General features: G+C 33.4%; 1 protein-coding gene across 5 annotated transcripts in view; it reads left to right on the top strand.

Annotated features, from left to right (window-relative positions):
- The window catches only part of LOC131546687 (RNA-binding motif, single-stranded-interacting protein 1), a 71,923-nt gene that overhangs the window by 38,752 nt on the left and 15,103 nt on the right, over positions 1–18,068 (top strand). For all 5 annotated transcript variants that reach the window (XM_058786462.1, XM_058786458.1, XM_058786459.1 and 2 more), the window contains exons 3-6: positions 3,285–3,343; positions 7,290–7,381; positions 14,436–14,593; positions 16,147–16,226. In XM_058786462.1, coding sequence (XP_058642445.1) covers positions 3,285–3,343; positions 7,290–7,381; positions 14,436–14,593; positions 16,147–16,226 — 389 coding nt within the window. The remainder of the gene's footprint in view (positions 1–3,284; positions 3,344–7,289; positions 7,382–14,435; positions 14,594–16,146; positions 16,227–18,068) is intronic.

The following is an 18,068-nucleotide window of genomic DNA, read 5'->3' as shown; positions in this document are numbered from 1 at the left end:
TTCACATTCACAAAAAAAGCTTTTATATTTGCAAATTCACAAGCTCATGAACTAATTCATATTCAGAAATACAACTTGCAAATGCACAACCAAATGTACATTCACAATCCGTATGACTTGACTTGAAAGTAAAATTCACAAATGCAAAGCAGTTCATAAATACGTGAGTATGTTTGCACATTTCTTGTTAATCGCAGCATGTGTTATACGACCAATATAAAGACTTGTATTCACAGAGCAGAACGGGCCGCTGATGTTTGCTTATGCCGAGTTATGAAACACAGCCCTGAGCTCTTACTATGGAGATCAATAAGCTTCTGGTGGAGGGAAACTGGAGCTCTATAATGGGATCAAGACTGGGGTTGAAATGGCAGGTGAAACACCAGTCACATTGTTCCTCCTCTCAGGAACGACATTCTATCCGTCTCTCTGCCTCTCCTCCACCGTCTGGCTGCTGCAATTCAATTGCAATAGATTTTCAGCGGAAGCTAATGGAGAGGCGGCCTGTTAGGACGGGTTTTTCCTCCTGATGGCCTCGTCGTTTTCCGGTAAACCGGGCGATGAAGCACATAAAAAGGCCCATAAACGCTGTTGTGCTGTCTCTCTGGACAGCAAGATTAATGAATGACATTTGTCAACTTTTCATAACGTGTTCACTCTGTTACAAAACCTAGTGAGCAGCCTACGTAGGCACTCAAAAGATGCCTGCTTTGGTTCATTTCAAAGCGCAACAGTCAGCTTCTGGAAGTAAAAATCCCATTCATTTTCTCCACAGGAGAATTGATTTTGAACAGTAACTTATAAATCATTAAGACAGACCCTCTGTGAGCCACGAGGATGTCAGTCGATGGTATATGTGTTTGTTGAAGCCATCATCCACATTATTTAAGCTTATTTTTTAAATAATGGTGTTTAACATCAGAAAAACTACATTACCCATGATTCTACGGAGAAATCTTGATCGAAACAAGCAAATCACACTAAAAAGAACTTCTTAAATATTTTTGTGTATGTATATGTGTGTTTGTGTTTATATTTTTCAAATAAACAAAATGTGTGGATTCTGTATGGATAATTGACATCTTTACATCAGTAGTTATATATTTAGCTGTTTTTGTCATTCACAGTGCTGCATGGGATTGTAGTTCTTTCCCTCACTAAAACTGTTAAGTACAGTCTAGCACCTTTGTCTTTCTGTCCAATTTTCAAACACTTTTTTTGCTTCAAACCAAAGTTTGTAATGTTGTGATTCTCTTTATAGCCGGTTGATTTGGTTCATGGTTTTTACCTTTTTTATAATCCTTACGGACAAAATGAATGTGAACATCCTTAAACTGTTGTTTCTAGCTCATGACAATGTATAGGCAAAGATAAACATTTACAACACCATGCATATACTATATTATTTAGGTAGTTAGTTATGTAATTTTTTTATTTATTTGTCAAACGAAAATAACGATGTAGTTAAAGATAAACATTTAGCAAAACATATTTATGGTACATATTTATTTATTTATTTAATGTTTTATAAATTTGTAAATAATTTTAAAAATGATAATGCATTGTTTTTAAAACATGATTCTTCATTTCTTTTATAAATTTGTAAAATAATATAATATTAAAATATCAATGTGCAGTTAAAGAGAAACATTTGCAAAATATTATATTTTATAAATTTATAAAAATGTAGTTATATTATAATAAAAATAAAAATGTGTGTGTATATATATATATATATATATATATATATATATATATATATATATATATATATATATATATATATATATATATATATATATATATATATATATATATATATATATATATATATATATATATATATATATATATATATATATAATGGAGTGAATGATGTTTTCTAGTGGTTATCAAATTGTCTTTCTCCGATTTTCAAGCACTTTTTTTGCTTAATTTAGTAAATCTCCTCACAGCTGGTTGGTTTGGATCACGGCTTGTGAAACTGTTTAACACAGTCTTTTTAAAAATCCCAATGGGAAAAATGCTTGCGGAACAGAGACATTGAAAAAGTGTCCTCAGAGTGCCTAAAAAGCATTGAATTACTTTCTCTTTCCGCCACTTAACGCCTTCAAGCTTTTGATTGAAGCAAGGCTTCCATAAGCGGCTCAGGAAGATGTGAGATCCTCGTAATTGATTAATATTAGGTCAATTGGTGCAAACCCTTCATCCCTCAGGAGAATCAGAGCGTGAGGTCACCGCGGCCCCAGAGAGACCGGCACAGGCTTTAAGAGTCATCTGCTGTAATTGGATTTCAAATCTCATGAAGTCTTTCCTATTTGGTTATTAATTGAAAGCACTTAATGAGCCTTTTTTTTCTCATCATCGGTGGCTGTGACTCGTGAGGTCGTATTAGTGCCCGTGCTGTGAGGTCAAAGGTCATGTTTTCACTGCATGTGCCTTACAGCATTCCACTGCAGTTTTTATAACCTCCTCATAAATCAATCACATTTCCCCCCAAGGACTCCTTTGCCCGCTCTGTTCTTCTCCTGCAGTGCTCCTTTCTGCCTTAGAAGTGTACAGAATATACCAGAGCACAACGAAGCATTGTTAAAGATTCTCTTCTTTCACATTTTCAGTGTTTTAGGCAGAAAGTCTTAAAGAGAGAGGTTGTTTCAAATATTGTTGCAGGTATTTTATATGTTCACTTAGCAACTGTGAAAGAGAAATGCATTCAAACTAGTGACATATTAAATATATTCACAATATATTTAGCAAATTTAAGCAGTTTTGTGAATGATTTAATTGTGCTGCTTCCATTCTTCAGTAATCGTATGCAAGTACATATCAGTATTTGTTTTTAATTTGATATGCTATTATAGTGTCAATATAATAGTAATATTTTATAATAATTTAATGTAATATTATAATTTTCTATATAAGTTTTTTGTTACTTTTTGTATTTTTTAAGTAAGTCTATATAGTTTTTACGAAGTTTTTAAATTAATTAATTATTTTACTTATAAATATATATAAATATATTTTATAAAAAATTTGGTTTATTTTTAGTTATTTTAGTACTTCAACTTACAATAGACAAAAATGTTACCTTGGCAACTAGCTGAAATTTAAATGTATGTTTTTTGTTTTATTTTATTTCAGATAAGTCATGAAAATGTTTTTTAATGGTTTTAGTTTTAGTTAGATGATGACCGTGGTACATATAGGTTACCATTCAAACTGAGCCATTTATATCTGTGTGTGTTTCAAAATTCTTAACCCATCTCTGTTTGTTCTTGTTATAGATATGGAAAAATCGTATCAACCAAGGCCATCTTAGACAAAACCACAAACAAATGCAAAGGTATGTACATGTATGTTCTGATTTCTGTGGCTCAGAATCTGTGCGGTTTTGTGCTAAGATGGAATGTCATATTCCTCTGAGAGCTGCTTAATTCAGTAAATTCAGAATCATCACATTGTATGGATGCGCACATCAACTTTTAATTAAAACAGATCCTGAAAATGGTTCTTATGACTGAGATAATGAAAGAACACAGCTGATTTTGCAGAAAAGTGCCGAGTATAAATCCTGCTCATTTTCTTCACGGAGAAAGAAATATATAAATATTCTAAATAAAAATAATGTGCCTGTTATCTGTACATGTCATTCCTTGTAGAAAAATACAAATAAATCAAAATCAAAAAAATCAAAATCATATTTGCTTGCCAAATGAATTGGAAGAAATACTTTAGAACCAAGGCTGCTGAAATTCTGGACATTCAGTAGCATTTCAATATAGTGCACATTCAGGTTTTATTAATTTTCATCATTCATGAAACATGCAACCTCTATATGACATATTTTGTCAGCCATAAATGTATATATGGATCAGCTCATGGTGTATAGTCATGTATTAACATTGCATAGAAGTGATTTTTGATCAGAAAAACCATCATTTCAACCAAGGTATGTTTGATTTCGGCATTGGTGAAATGAGACAAAAAAGTATGATGTGGTTACATACATGTATTGTTTGATCAGAATTATTGCTAGGGACAATTTGGTAACTGTCAGAATTGTGAGATTTAAACTCAGAATTATGAGAATAAAAGTCAGAATTGCGAGAATGAAGGTCAAAATTTTGAGATAAAAAGTCAAAATGATCTTTTTTATGGTTTTTATCATGTGGCAGAAACAGGCTTCCATGTATTGCCAACAAAAGCATTGCAATATATTATATAAGTGCGTGCAAATATGAGTTTCTCATCTGTAAGCACACTTATGTGTTATGTGAGTGTTTATGCATGCATTGGTGGGTGTGTGTGTGTGTGTGTGTGCACGCCCTGCTTTGCGTCATTGTGCAGCTATGCTGGCGTGGGTGTATCAGGAAACAGATACCCAGTCAGTCTGTCGCTGCTTCCCAGACCCCTCGCTGTTATTCCTGTCCTGGCCTCGCTGTCTTGACTGAGGCCTCTGGGGTTTGTTCCAGGCCGCTGTAGTCCAGGATCTGGCGCCGTTCCTGGTTTTGGCACCTCGGGGGCACGACTGCCTCAGAGCTTGTGGCTTAGTCACAGCGCTGTGGATTATTTATGTGCTGAGTAATTTCAGTCGGCCTGAGGAGGAGGGTGTTGATGGAGCGGCTTCAGTCCGGCTCCCCTCTACCCTACTGAATCTAAAGAAGCCAGATGGAAAATATTAACCCAGAGTATCACAGTGATGCACGAATGCAAATGATCTCAATGTCACTGAACAACCGACCCAACCCATAGTTTAACCAGCAGAGCCTGACTTTCACTTTCACATCAAACTGCTCAAGCTTGTATAGTTACATGATTTTGCTGGAAATGTAAAAATAAGCTTTTTGTTTGATTAATGATTTTAGTTTAGTTTTACAGCTAAGTCTGGTTAGTCAGAAAAGTGTCATTTTTGAACAGGTTATTGAACATTTAGACAAAATATATTAAAAGAAAGTTTGCATGTGTTTTTGTTAAGTATCATATTTGATCCATTAGGCTTTTATGGCTCATATAGTCTGATATAGTAAGAATATGGAGGGAAAAAACAGTTCAGTTTTATTCAGAGGCCCAAACTGAGCAAAAATACGCAATTTGGTGCAGATGCTGATATTTATATGAACAAAAAATAAGAAGAAATTCTGATTCTTGTAATGTACATCATTGAGTTTATTATAACAGTACAGCAGATACCTACATAAAATTATATAAATATTGGTTGTCACTCTGTATTTCCAATATTATGTCTTAGCAAGATGATATTTAAATCCTTAGTTTTATGATCAAAGCCTATAATGCAATGCAATACAATGATGATTGAGAGATGAACAAATAAACTTTCCTCACAAGCCTGATGATCATATTTGAGACTCACATCTGAACATGATTTTTCTAAAATCAAGTAAACTTAAGTTGCTTCAGCCCAGTGTTCATCTTATTTTACTCGCTAAAAAAGTCAGGTTGTGTGAAATGTTCATCATTATACAATATTGTAGGGTTCGTTTCCACGAATCAGTTCAAAGTGTCCATTTCAGTGAATCAATTTAAAACTGATTCAATGAATCGCTCAACAGTGCTCACAGTAGACTCTCCATTTTTATATATATTTAAATGTTTTAAAAAATTATTAAATTGGTAAATATAAACGTATTTTAATTTACATTAAACATTTTGATTCTACTGCACTTCACGACAGCGACAGCTTGTTTGAAATGATGCTTCCTATGAAACACTCTTTTATGTGGTTTCAGAGCAAATCCATATATAGTATGTTATCAAAAGAATATCATTATTTGTAGTTTAAACCAGCCTTACTAAACATTTTCTCTTCCATTTAAACATTTTGATCTGATATTTCAGCAATGTTGTTCATGCAGATGGATCATAGCTGCGTTTAGTGAGTGTGTCTTTGTCACGTATATTTGAGTTATTAGTCAGGATGTTGTGCGTTTGTGGTTTGACCTGTTGGCTGATTAAATATAGCAGCAGTTGCAGCAGAGGAGTGTGAAGGGTGGAGCTGAACGTAAGGACTTATCTTGGATCGGCTTCCTCGTGTCTGTTTAATTGTTCTCATTAGGGGAAGCAAACACTGATAGTGCAGCGCTTCTCTCACTCTGGGCTCTTTGATATATGACTCACAGAACACTTACCGAGATAAGATGCTCTCTACATGCAGAGCTTTTCTTCCTCCTGCCCTGAAAGTGTTTTTGCCCAATACACACTTCGTAATAGCAACACTCTCACCGGAGGCTCTGTGTCTGCAGCTGATTTGTGTATCAAAAAAACATCAGTGTACACATTAGATGGTGTCACTTAGGATCCTTTGAGTCTTGCATTTTTATTTTCTACAAAATTGTATGTTTTTCTGTAAATCACATCACTTCTTGTTGCGTGAAGTTCCTTTATGTTTTCAGTTCAGTTTCAGTTTTCATTAACCCTTTCCAAAACATTTTGCATGGATAAATGTGAACTAAATCATTTTATGTTGGATGCAGCATTACACAATAGTTTTACACAAAATACTCAATTTACGGCTGTATTTGTCACATTATTAATTTATCCTACACTCAAAAGTATCTTATAATGGAAGATGAAATAAATAGTACTTGAACTGTTAATGTAAGATCACATGAGAGGGGACTAACTTAATTTCATTTAGTTTCATTTCGTTTTTTATTTTATTTTATTCCACTGAGAATAAAGGAAATTAAAGGGAAAATATACAAAACAGAATATGTAATGCAAAAACATTCATAAAATATTAGTATAATAATAATTAGTATTATCATTATTATTATTATTATTATCAAATATTACATATTTATTGGTCCTAACATATGCTTAATTTGATTTATTTTTCACTTATTTCTTAAACATCTTAATAATAATACATAATATTAATTAAAAATTATATCTAAAATATTTATTGGTCCTAAAATGCGCTTTCTTTAGTTTATTTTTCTGTTATTATTAAATATATATTACATATTTATTGATCCTAAAATATGCTTCATTTTATTTTATTTTTACATATTTCTTTAAAATATTAATAATAATACATAATATTAATTAAAAATTATATCTAAAATATTTATTTGTCCTAAAATTTGCTCTCTTTATGATTATTTTTCTATTATTATTATTATTTTAGGCTGAAATGCTACATGGGTGTTTTTAGTTTCACCCTGTTACTGTAGTACACCTTGTTTGTTCAGGTCAAAACTGTGGTTTGCCATTTTTCCGTTTATGTGTGCTGTGTATTTAAGCTGATGTTGTGCTTGTCTTTCTCTCAGGCTATGGCTTTGTGGACTTTGACAGCCCTGCTGCTGCTCAGAAAGCCGTCAGCGCTCTGAAGACCAGCGGAGTTCAGGCTCAGATGGCAAAGGTAAGAACACACCTGCACACACCTGTTCCTGCTGTCACCTGCAGCGAGATCCGTCTGACACGCTTCACTGAGTCATGTGACGTCAGCAGACTGTGATGTCAGAGGCAGATGCCAGAGAGTGTGAGGAGGACACACCTGTACAGGTGCAGCATCCAGACGAGCCGGCTGAATGACTGAAAGACAAACAGGAACCTGTCCAGATCACATTTCACCACTAAAATCAACAGCAAACTTAATTATATTAGAAGTTATATCTTCCATTAAGTAAAACTTCTAGATTATCAAGATATTTTGTATTTTGACAGTGACGTTTTCATGACAATTAAACACTTTTTTTGTTTTGTTTTGTTTTGTTTTGTTTTGTTTTGTTTTGTTTTGTTTTGTTTTGTTTTGTTTTGTTTTGTTTTGTTTTGTTTTGTTTTGTTTTGTTTTGTTTTGTTTTGTTTTGTTTTGTTTTGTTTTGTTTTGTTTTGTTTTGTTTTGTTTTGTTTAACCAAAAATCCTATAACCAAAAATATTTTATTACTGGGAATTATATTAAAAAAAATATATATATATATATATGTATATTATTAAACTTGTATGTTCATAAAAATCTCTATTGCTAATAAAATAACAATAATAAAAAAAGATTTTAAAAAATGAAAATGTTTGGTAGAATTTGGGATAAATTCTAATAAATAAATAAAATGCACTGAAAAGTAATAAAAAATAATGTCATAATGCACAATTATGATTTTTTATGGCACTACAAATTATATTATAAATTATTTGTTCTATGAAGAAAATTGTGATTATTAAGATATTTTTCATTGTGACATTGACATTTTTCTGAAAATAAAACATCATTATTGTAATGCAAATAAAAAAAGTCATGCATTTATATATGTTTTTGTTTTTCGGCCAGTAATTTATGCTGATTTACCAAAAAAAACAAAAAAACACCAGAAACATTTTATTACTGGATATTATTAAAAATATATATATTAATTAAGCTCATTATTATTAATACTAGATATCTCTATTGTGAATAATGGTCAATTTAAAAAAAAAAAAACTTCTGAATTTGTTTTGGTAAAACTTGAGATAAAATGCTCTCAGTTGTAATGAAAATAATATCATAATGCACAATGTATATATAAAAGGCAGAGATGCTGCGTTTGTGCTGAGTTGCAGTTGTGTGGTTTGCATTTCTGCGCTGAAGAAAAGAAAGTACATAATTGGAGGTCGTCATGGTGACGGCTTGTCTGAAGCCTTGACGATCAGGCCCTATAAAAGCCTCGGTCAGGGTGTGTCTCATTGCTCTCACTAGTTCACGTGAATCGGGGACTCTCAAATCTAGTGAGCTGCCTGCATACGCTGCATTTTAAGGTCCTCACGCCTTCTTACCCCAGATTTATTTCCAATTAAATATAATATGTTTTGATAGATGTGCCTGGAGTTTTTTGTTGAAGAAATGCAAAAAAACTCATATTGACTTTAGAGTTTGAGGTTTAGGGTTATTGTTATAGTGATATATAGTTAAATAAAACCAAAACCATAAAAAATATTTTTGTTACTTGAAATAAAATATATATATAAAAAGTTTTATTTCAGCTAGTTGCTAAGACAACATTTCTAATTTTTGTTTAGTTTAACTGGAAGTGCTAAAATAACTAAAACTAAATAAACTAAAAAAAAAAAAAAACATAAATATAAATGACAAAAGCTAACAACAAAATTACTAAGACTAACTAAAAATGTGTGAAAACATAAATATAAAATCTAAAAAAAATAAAATACATTTTAAAAAAATAACACTCAAAATATTAACAAAAACTATAATAATATATCAATGTTACTGAAATAGCATTGCCCTGACTTTTTATTCTTGGTCTTTTGTGACAATTCACCAATAAATGTGTAAAGCAATAGAGCATCAGAATTTGCATGCATGTTTATTTAAAGGGGAAGTGCATCATTAAAACAGAATTGCAGATTTTAAGTGGCACAACTGGGTGGGACATGGGAATGTTAAACTGTATCAGCACTGACAAGGTTTTTATGGCTGAAAATAACAGTTCAGTTATATTTTTAATAAGGCTTTGTCTCTCTTCCTCCATGCACAGTGCATTAGAAATGGAGCTGCTCGGATGAGAGGCGTGCATTTGTCATGCTCTCATTCTGCCGCAGACATCTTGGCTTGTTGTCCTTGGATGTATCTTCCTTTCACCTTGTTTATGATATAAACAGATGGTTAGACATTAATATCTCAGACAGGAAGCCCCTGGAGTAACCTGGTGACATGGCACTGTGTCTGAACCCTGCACTCTGGCTTTGTTTGCAGTGGAAAAACTGACTTATTTTTAAGCACGTACTTCATACTTCCTACTGCGTTTTAAAAATATGTATGTGACACATAGAACACAAAATGCAAAAAAAAAAGTCTTGCAAACAGTCTTATACTGCATTGCTGTCACATGATTTCATGACGTTGCATGTTTAATTTACAGTTACCATATCAAAAATTGCATTTTAAATCCAATTTTGTGGAATAATTGTAATGTTTTGGCATTTTAATCAAATATTGAGTCATGAAAGAGACATTAAAGAATAGCTCCCTCAAAAATGAAAATTTGCTGAAAATGTACTCGCCCTCAGGCCATCCAAGATGTAGATGAGTTTGTTTCTTCATCAGATTTGGAGAAATGTAGCATTGCATCACTTGCTCACCAATCCTCTGCAGTGAATGGGTGCCGTCAGAATGAGAGTCCAAACAGCTGATAAAAACATCACAATAATCCACAAGTAATCCACACCACTCCAGTCCATCAGTTAATGTCTTGAGAAGACAAAAGCTGTGTGTTTGTGAGAAACAAAATCATCATTTAGGCATTTTTAAACTTTAAACTGATGTTTCTGGCTAAAATATGAGTCTGAATCAGGAGAGAAATCTGCACAGATCAAGCACCGTTTACAACAAAAACAGTCCAAAACAGCTCTAAACAAATATGTGGGTGATTGTGATGTGTGAGACAACAGGAGATAGACTTTCACTGGAGGAAGCAATATTATGGATTATGGACTCATATAGCCAGAAACAACAGTTTGAAGTTAAAAAATGCCTTGATGGATTTGTTTCTTGCAAACACGTAGCTTTTCACTTCACAACATGTTAACTGATGGACTGGAGTGGTGTGAATTACTTGTGGATAACTGTGATGGTTTTATCAGCTGTTTGGACTCTCATTCTGACGGCACCCATTCACTCCAGATGATCCATTGGTGAGCACGTGATGGAATGCTACATTTCTCCAAATTTGATGAAGAAACAAACTCATCTACATCTTAAAAGGGCTAAGAGTGAGAACATTTAACATAAACAGCAATTTTTCATTTTTGGGTGAACTATTGCTTTAAAGATAATGTCAAGCTGAGCACATTGCATTGCACATTGTGTTTTCTCTTGTGTACTGCACATTTTTGCATAGTAGGTCATCCAGATATTCTGTGCGTATAGATAGATATTGTGCACAGCATGCATACTATATACTGCAGGAATAGTAAAATTGGGACGCTGTTCTTACTCTCACATATGCCCATGCATTCTCGTTCACACGTATACACTTAGTTTTTTTTTCTCTCACTTTCTCTCGTACCATCTGTGTCTGACACACACTTACTCCACACACATATTGTGTGCTTTTTCTGTCGAAGTCACATGGTTCGTGTTGAGTAAATTGTTAGCAGGTGACACACATGCAAGCCCACACACAGATACCAATGTTTGCTGCACTGCTATTCTAGTTCATACTAGTCTAGTGGAATATTTCACGCTTGTTTTCTTTGAAGATTCACTGATTTATGTTGTGTTTTTGTGCTGGAAATTGGTATTTGGCATCTAATGTAATCAGCTGATAGGGATGTGCATGTGTGAGATTGATGTAAAGGGAAAAACTCCGCTTTTCTCAGCATCTGTACACTGATATCAGCGTAAAGCTCTTAATGCCTGACCTGAGAGATGTAATTCAGCATTGCGTGCCTGAAGCAGCTCAGTGTCAGAACGTTCCAGCGCTGAGCTGATTTCCATGTCTGCGCAGCCTCGCTCTGTCCGGTAATCTGAGGCCAGATGCACCAGCCCTGCATTACTTAACCTAGGTGTAGCATGTATGTTGTTTTATTTATTTCTTTTTTTAGAGCACATTTTTTAATAATAGTCATAAAAATGTCATGAAATAATAACATTTTGGAAATGATGCACACTTGGAACAAATAGAACATTGGAAAATTTTTACTTGGGGAAAAAAAGAAAATTAACTGAAATAAAATTTTATAAAATTTAAAATTTAAAACTGAAATAAAAATAAGTAAAACTAATAAAATAATTAAAAAAAATATATAGATATATTTAAAAATGACAAACAATACAATTGCTAGATGTTTACACATTAAAGTGAAAACAGAAAATGAAAAAAAAAGTTTAAATCAAATTAATCAAAATATTAACAATAACTATAATAGTATATCAATGATACTAAAAAACACTGCAGCTAATCCAGTTTATTTTTATATAACAAAAATGTAAGATTTATGAAGAAATTAATAAATAATTTATATTTGTCTAGAAAATGCACATATATTTTATATTTGAATTCATATATCCAAATATTATATATTTAATATTAATATATACTTACATGTGTTATATATATTTGGTTGGTACAAAAAAAAGAGCTCTTCTGCTCACACAGGCTGCATTTATTTGATAAAAAAAAAATAGTCAAATATTGTGAGATATTATTACAATTTAAAATAACTGTTTTCTGTTTGAATATATTGTGAAATGTAATTCATTCCTGTGATCAAAGCTGAATTTTCAGCATAATTACTCCAGTCTTCAGTGTCACATGATCTTCAGAAATCATTCTAATACGCTGATTTGCTGCTCAAGAAACATTTCTGATTAATATCAGTGTTGAAAACTTCATATTTTTGTGGAAACCGTGGAATATTTTTATTTTCAGGAATTTTTGATGAATTGAAAGTTCATAAGAGAAGCATTTATATGAAATAGATTTTTTTTTGTAACAAAGTAAATGTCTTTACTGTCACGTTTGAATAGTTGAATACATCCCTGCATTAAATGCATTTTTAAAATGCATATTTTAGTCAGGTAGTACATTTTAATCCATGCTATTTTGCTTCCAGAGTTTGCGTATGGCTGCTGTAACCGGACCCTGATGAGCAGGGCTAGCACCGGTATGTGGCTCTGGTATTAGGTTTCGGTCGGGATAAGTCTGTTTAAAACCACGCCAGCGTTTTAGTTCTCCCTCTGGAGCAAGCCAAGCACATCGTGAATTTATTTGCCATTCAAAAACGGGCCCATAAAACACCCGCTATTAGCTTCAGCGTTCGTCCTTCAGTGTTTAGTTATGGACACTGTCATTCCTAATAGCTAATATTTTTTTTAAACATCGTGTTTGACGACTCTCTAGGATCTCCGGCGCCTGTTTGCTCTTGCATCCGTTCCCCGTGATGGTTCGACAGCTGAGCACCGGCCCTCTGCCATTGTTCCCTAATGGCGCTATGCTGATTTTTTTCTGTCAGCGTATTACTTTAGTAATCCAATCCCGCCTCTCCCTTGTCTTCTCTTTGTTCTGCTCATTTTTCCTCCGTCTCTTAGGGGTGGAGATTGAACGCAGTAGGATGTTAATGAATATTAATGTAGCGGCCCTTTTGTCCCCGGAGAGAGTCTTTCTCTCTCTCTCTCTCGCGCTCTGCCTGTTTGGCTTTCCGTTTCTGCTGATGGAAGGGAAACTACGGCAGGAAATCAGTCGAGGTTTCACCGCTTGGATGATGGGGGTGGCCGAGAGCCGCATGCAAATGAGCCGCTCATCAATATTAATGCTCACCCTTTATTAGCTGGCGAGTCCAGAGAGGGAGACATGCTTTCACTTTAACCTGAATTTAATTCACCTGTACCCTGTAAGTATTTAGATATTGTCCTCATTCACAGTTCTACGGCATTGACACAAAGCCTTTTATAAAAGGTAGGCAGCATTGAAGGTATCATTTGCAGAGATTGCAATCCCGTAATGCATTAGACAAAATTTGTGAAAATTTTCCCAAAAATAAAATACTGTTATTATATATGTTGTTTGTGTGTGTGTGTATGTAATATTTACCGTTCTATAATGAATTAAACTAAATTAGTGAAAGTTTCACAAAGATAAAATTTAATATTTTGTGTTTATATTTTTTTAATATTTTTATATTTTTGTGTATATTTTACAAACACATTTGTGTGTGTGTGTGTGTGTATACATTTAGGTCTGTATTTTGCATATATATATATATATATATATATATATATATATATATATATATATAATAAATATTACATATACTTATATAATAATATTATTAAATATTTAATTTTATTAAATATATTAGACTATTATAGTATATTAAGTCTATATTACATACTAAAAATAAATATTAAGTATATATATGATTAATATTTGTGCTTATTGTGCTGATTATATTAGTATACTCAATTCCCCAAGATATGAAGCATATATATGTATATAAATTTAGTCTAATTAACAAATGCCTAGATTGCCTATTATACATTATTATGACAGGAAATGTTATTGGATGCTTGGATTCTATGTGTCCCATGGTGCACTGGGTTCTGATTGGCTGTGATTATAGTATGTATTTGCTGAGACATGTAAGAAGGCATCCATGCATGCAGCTCGCTAGGTTTTGAAACAGGCCGGTTGTTGACTGGCAGGTGTGGATGGTCAGTGATATCTGTTGTCAGATCTCCAGGTGTTCTTCCGTTAACTGATAAAGTCTGTATAAACTGTGACAAAACTGGCAGCGTGTGAATGAACTGAAAGATAAGATCTGAGGTGTTTTTACAGGTGTGTAACCTACCTGTGCTAAAAATAATTACTCAATTACACAAATGTTCCAGGTTCAGTATGAGTGATGCTATTGATCAGTGACTTTTCAGCAGGAAAATGGCAAAAAGTTCACCGTTTTTGTTACTTTTTCTCTCTCCCAACAGCAACAAGAGCAGGACCCCACCAACCTGTACATATCTAACCTGCCGCTGACCATGGATGAACAGGAGTTAGAGGCCATGCTGAAGCCATTCGGACAGGTCGTCTCCACTCGCATCCTGCGGGACACCAACGGGGCCAGCCGAGGGGTCGGATTTGCAAGGTGAGGGTCTAGTATCTGACCCCGAATCACCAGATCAACTCCTGTTGTCATGCTATCATTCTTTGTGAATTCCCCTCAATGTACCGACCGTGGTTCAAGGCTGGAGCGTCCGTCAGGGAATCAGGCGTCCTGGAAAACCCCTGGCGTTCTGCCCGCCGCAACACAAACACTTCAGACCCTCCCATGATTCTTAGTGCCAGTCAGCTCCTTGGAAATATAGCTGTGTATCTGACATATCAGCACGGCAAAGCCAGGAAACTGAACTCTCTGAACTTCTCTTTGTAAATTTATGACAAGTAAAAACTTGATTGTACCAACCTAAGCGTTATTCTCACACACTTGAGTGAAAAAACGCTGAAAGAAATCTGAACTGGTTCATCTAATAAGCTGAATGCGTTTCGAGAAGTACGTTTTCAAAAAACTGATAAATTAACAATAAATTTTCAAATAACTACAGAATAAATAATGACAACGCATTGGCAAAACTTGTCGTTATGATTTTCATAGCTCTGCATATCTAAACTTTCACCGAAATGTCAATTTCTACCCTCTTTGGATGACTTGATTGTACTAACCTAAGGGTTATTCCTGCAAATTTGAGTGAAAAACCCCTTAAATAAAACTAAACTAGTTTATTTAATCAGATAAATGTTTCGAGAGGTACATTTTCAAATAACGATGATAGAAATATAAACAATGAAAACAGAATGCATTAGCAAAACCTATGATTTTCATAGTTCTGCAATCTAAACATTCACTAAAATTAAAAAATTTTTACCCTCTTTTGGTTACTTGACTGTACTAACACTAGTGCTATTCCTGTATAATTACATGAATATGTTTCGATCAGTAATTTTTGAAATAACAATAATATAAATGTAAATAATGAAAATTGTTTTTAATAATAAACACAAAGTATATTGGCAAAACAATGGTTTTCTAGCTCGGCACATCTAAACATTTATGAAACTTTCAGTTTTGTACCACCCTTTGATGATATTCAGTACAAATCTCTGTATTTATTCTGAAATTGATTACAATGTATTTGTTCGCAGTTAAAATGATCCAAACATGTTTTCCTCTCTAAATGAACTGAAGCAAGATTTATACGCACGGATATAACAAAATATGAAAATTAACAGCAATATTTAACTACATATATTTTTGCTAAACATTTTAATACATAAAAATGCTATGCAGAGACATTTTTGAGTGCACACATTAATCATTGAATCAGAGTTTTGAAACGATTTTTTGTTAGTGAAATGAATCAAACTTACCAACTCTAACTGAAGTCTAAATGAGAGATGCTATTAAAATATCTTTGTCAGGAAAAGAAAAATAAGGATCATGAAACTATATGACCAGCCAAAATGAAATGCATTGAAATGAGTGCATTATGCTTTATGTAATACAAAATCCCCTAGCTATTCTTCATTTGACTTTAACATGTTTCTCAACATTGAAAGCTGGTGCAGGTGATGGGAATGGTGTTTTATACTCAAACCGAGAGTGAAATGTGTAAACCTTAAACCGGTAATCTGTTTCTCTAGGATGGAGTCGACGGAGAAATGTGAAGCTGTCATCTCTCACTTCAATGGGAAATTTCTCAAAACACCAGCTGGAGTTATGGGTAAGTGCGCATCTGCATGCTTCACATCTACTTTAATGCAGTAGTTCATGAAAAAAATTCAAATATGTCAGCGTTCACTCGCCCTCATGTTGTTTCCAAACCTGTATGACTTTCTTTCTTCCATAAAAGGAGAGGGTACATTTCTGAAGGATATCTTTGCCACTTTTCTACATGTAATAGGAGTAAATGATTGAATTGTCATTTTTGGGTGAACTACTCCTTTAATGTGTGTTTTGTTTGAGCATAAAGACGCAACGCTGCTGTGTTCGAGCACATTCATTCATTCTCTGGTAATGATTCTCCTCGGATGGGGTCTAAATGGAAACAGGCTTTCGGGCATGTGGCGCAACCGTTCAGCCATACCAAACGGCTTTCGCACGAATGTAGATTTAGACTCGCTGCACGACATGCTGAAATTACAGAGCTGGGAGGAGCTACATGGTTACGATGCAGCTCATTGATTAGTGGAGGCTCGTTTGGGGCTCAAGTGAAAGCAATGTGTGCTAATTTTCTCTTACTGGCCTGGCGTGGCCTCTCTAAGCATTTTAATTGGATTATTAGACTGAAATAGTCTCCACTGACCATGTCAGAAAGGAAGGAAGGGGATTATACGAAGACAGCGTCCAAATTAGATGCCTGTTCTCCAAGCATTGTGGGAAAGTCATTGCAGATGGAGCCAGACAGCCTCAGAGGGTCTTGAGATGACGGCATGTAACTGGTGGAGAATTTGCTGGGCCGTTTATGCTGTGGTAGAAAGTGTCACACTTACATTTACATGTGCAACAAAGAAATAAAGTTGAAAATATATAACAGAACAAGTCTGCTCATCTAGCAGCAAAGCAACATCGCAATTTGCTGCATTAAAGTCAATGTGTGCATCCCATTTCACCCCCATAATTAGATGGTGGGTTTATTCATGCAACATTGACATTCAGTGTGGAAAAATACTGGGTTTTATGCAACAGAAATTAGGTATATTCCAATACTGAAACTGTGGCTGATGCTGTAATTATTTCGATGTTATGGCCGAAAGCCAGTAATTAGCAGATATTGCAGATCTATCTTGAAAAACATAACTTAATAAAACACAATAAAACTAACTTAAAATTATGAAAAACCATTTCCGCCACATAAGAAAAAGTAAATAAAATTTCATAATTATGACATAAAAAGTTCCGGTAATGAAATAAAAAGTCATAATTATGAGATAGAAAGTCATAATCCCATCAAAAAGTCAAAAATGTTATGGCTGATAATCAATAAATGAAAGATATTATAAATATATGTGGATTTGTTAAAAAGACATAACTTAATATAAACATGACTTAATAAAACATTATAAAAAATTATTATTATTTGGACATTTCCACCACATATGGAAAAAAATTAAAATAAATACTAAAAAAGCTGAAGTTATGACATACTTTGGACATAAAAAATTGAAATTATGAGATGAAAAGTAATAATTACGAGATAAAAAGTCAAAATTATTAAAACAAAATAATTTTCTAGTTTCTACCACACAAGAAAAAAAAATCATAATTTTCATCTTCAAAAGTTAAAATTATTAGATAAAAGGTCATAATTATGAGATTAAATGTCAAAATTATGACATTATAAGATAAAACAAATAATTTTTGTCAAAGTAAAAATTATGACTGGCGTAATTCTCATAATTATGGGATAAAAAGTCAATATTGCCAAAAAGTCTTTATGACAAAAAGTCAAAATGTAGACATTTTGTCATAATTACAAATGATCTCCTAATTATGGCTTTTTAATCTCATAATTATGATTTACCAAAGCATGATTTTTTTTTTTTTCTTATGTGGCGGAATAACT

Source organism: Onychostoma macrolepis, chromosome 09 (genome assembly GCF_012432095.1).
Source record: "Onychostoma macrolepis isolate SWU-2019 chromosome 09, ASM1243209v1, whole genome shotgun sequence".
Taxonomy (NCBI): Eukaryota; Metazoa; Chordata; class Actinopteri; order Cypriniformes; family Cyprinidae; genus Onychostoma; species Onychostoma macrolepis.
Note: the sequence above shows the minus strand (reverse complement) of the source record. Positions and strands in the feature narration are given on the sequence as shown.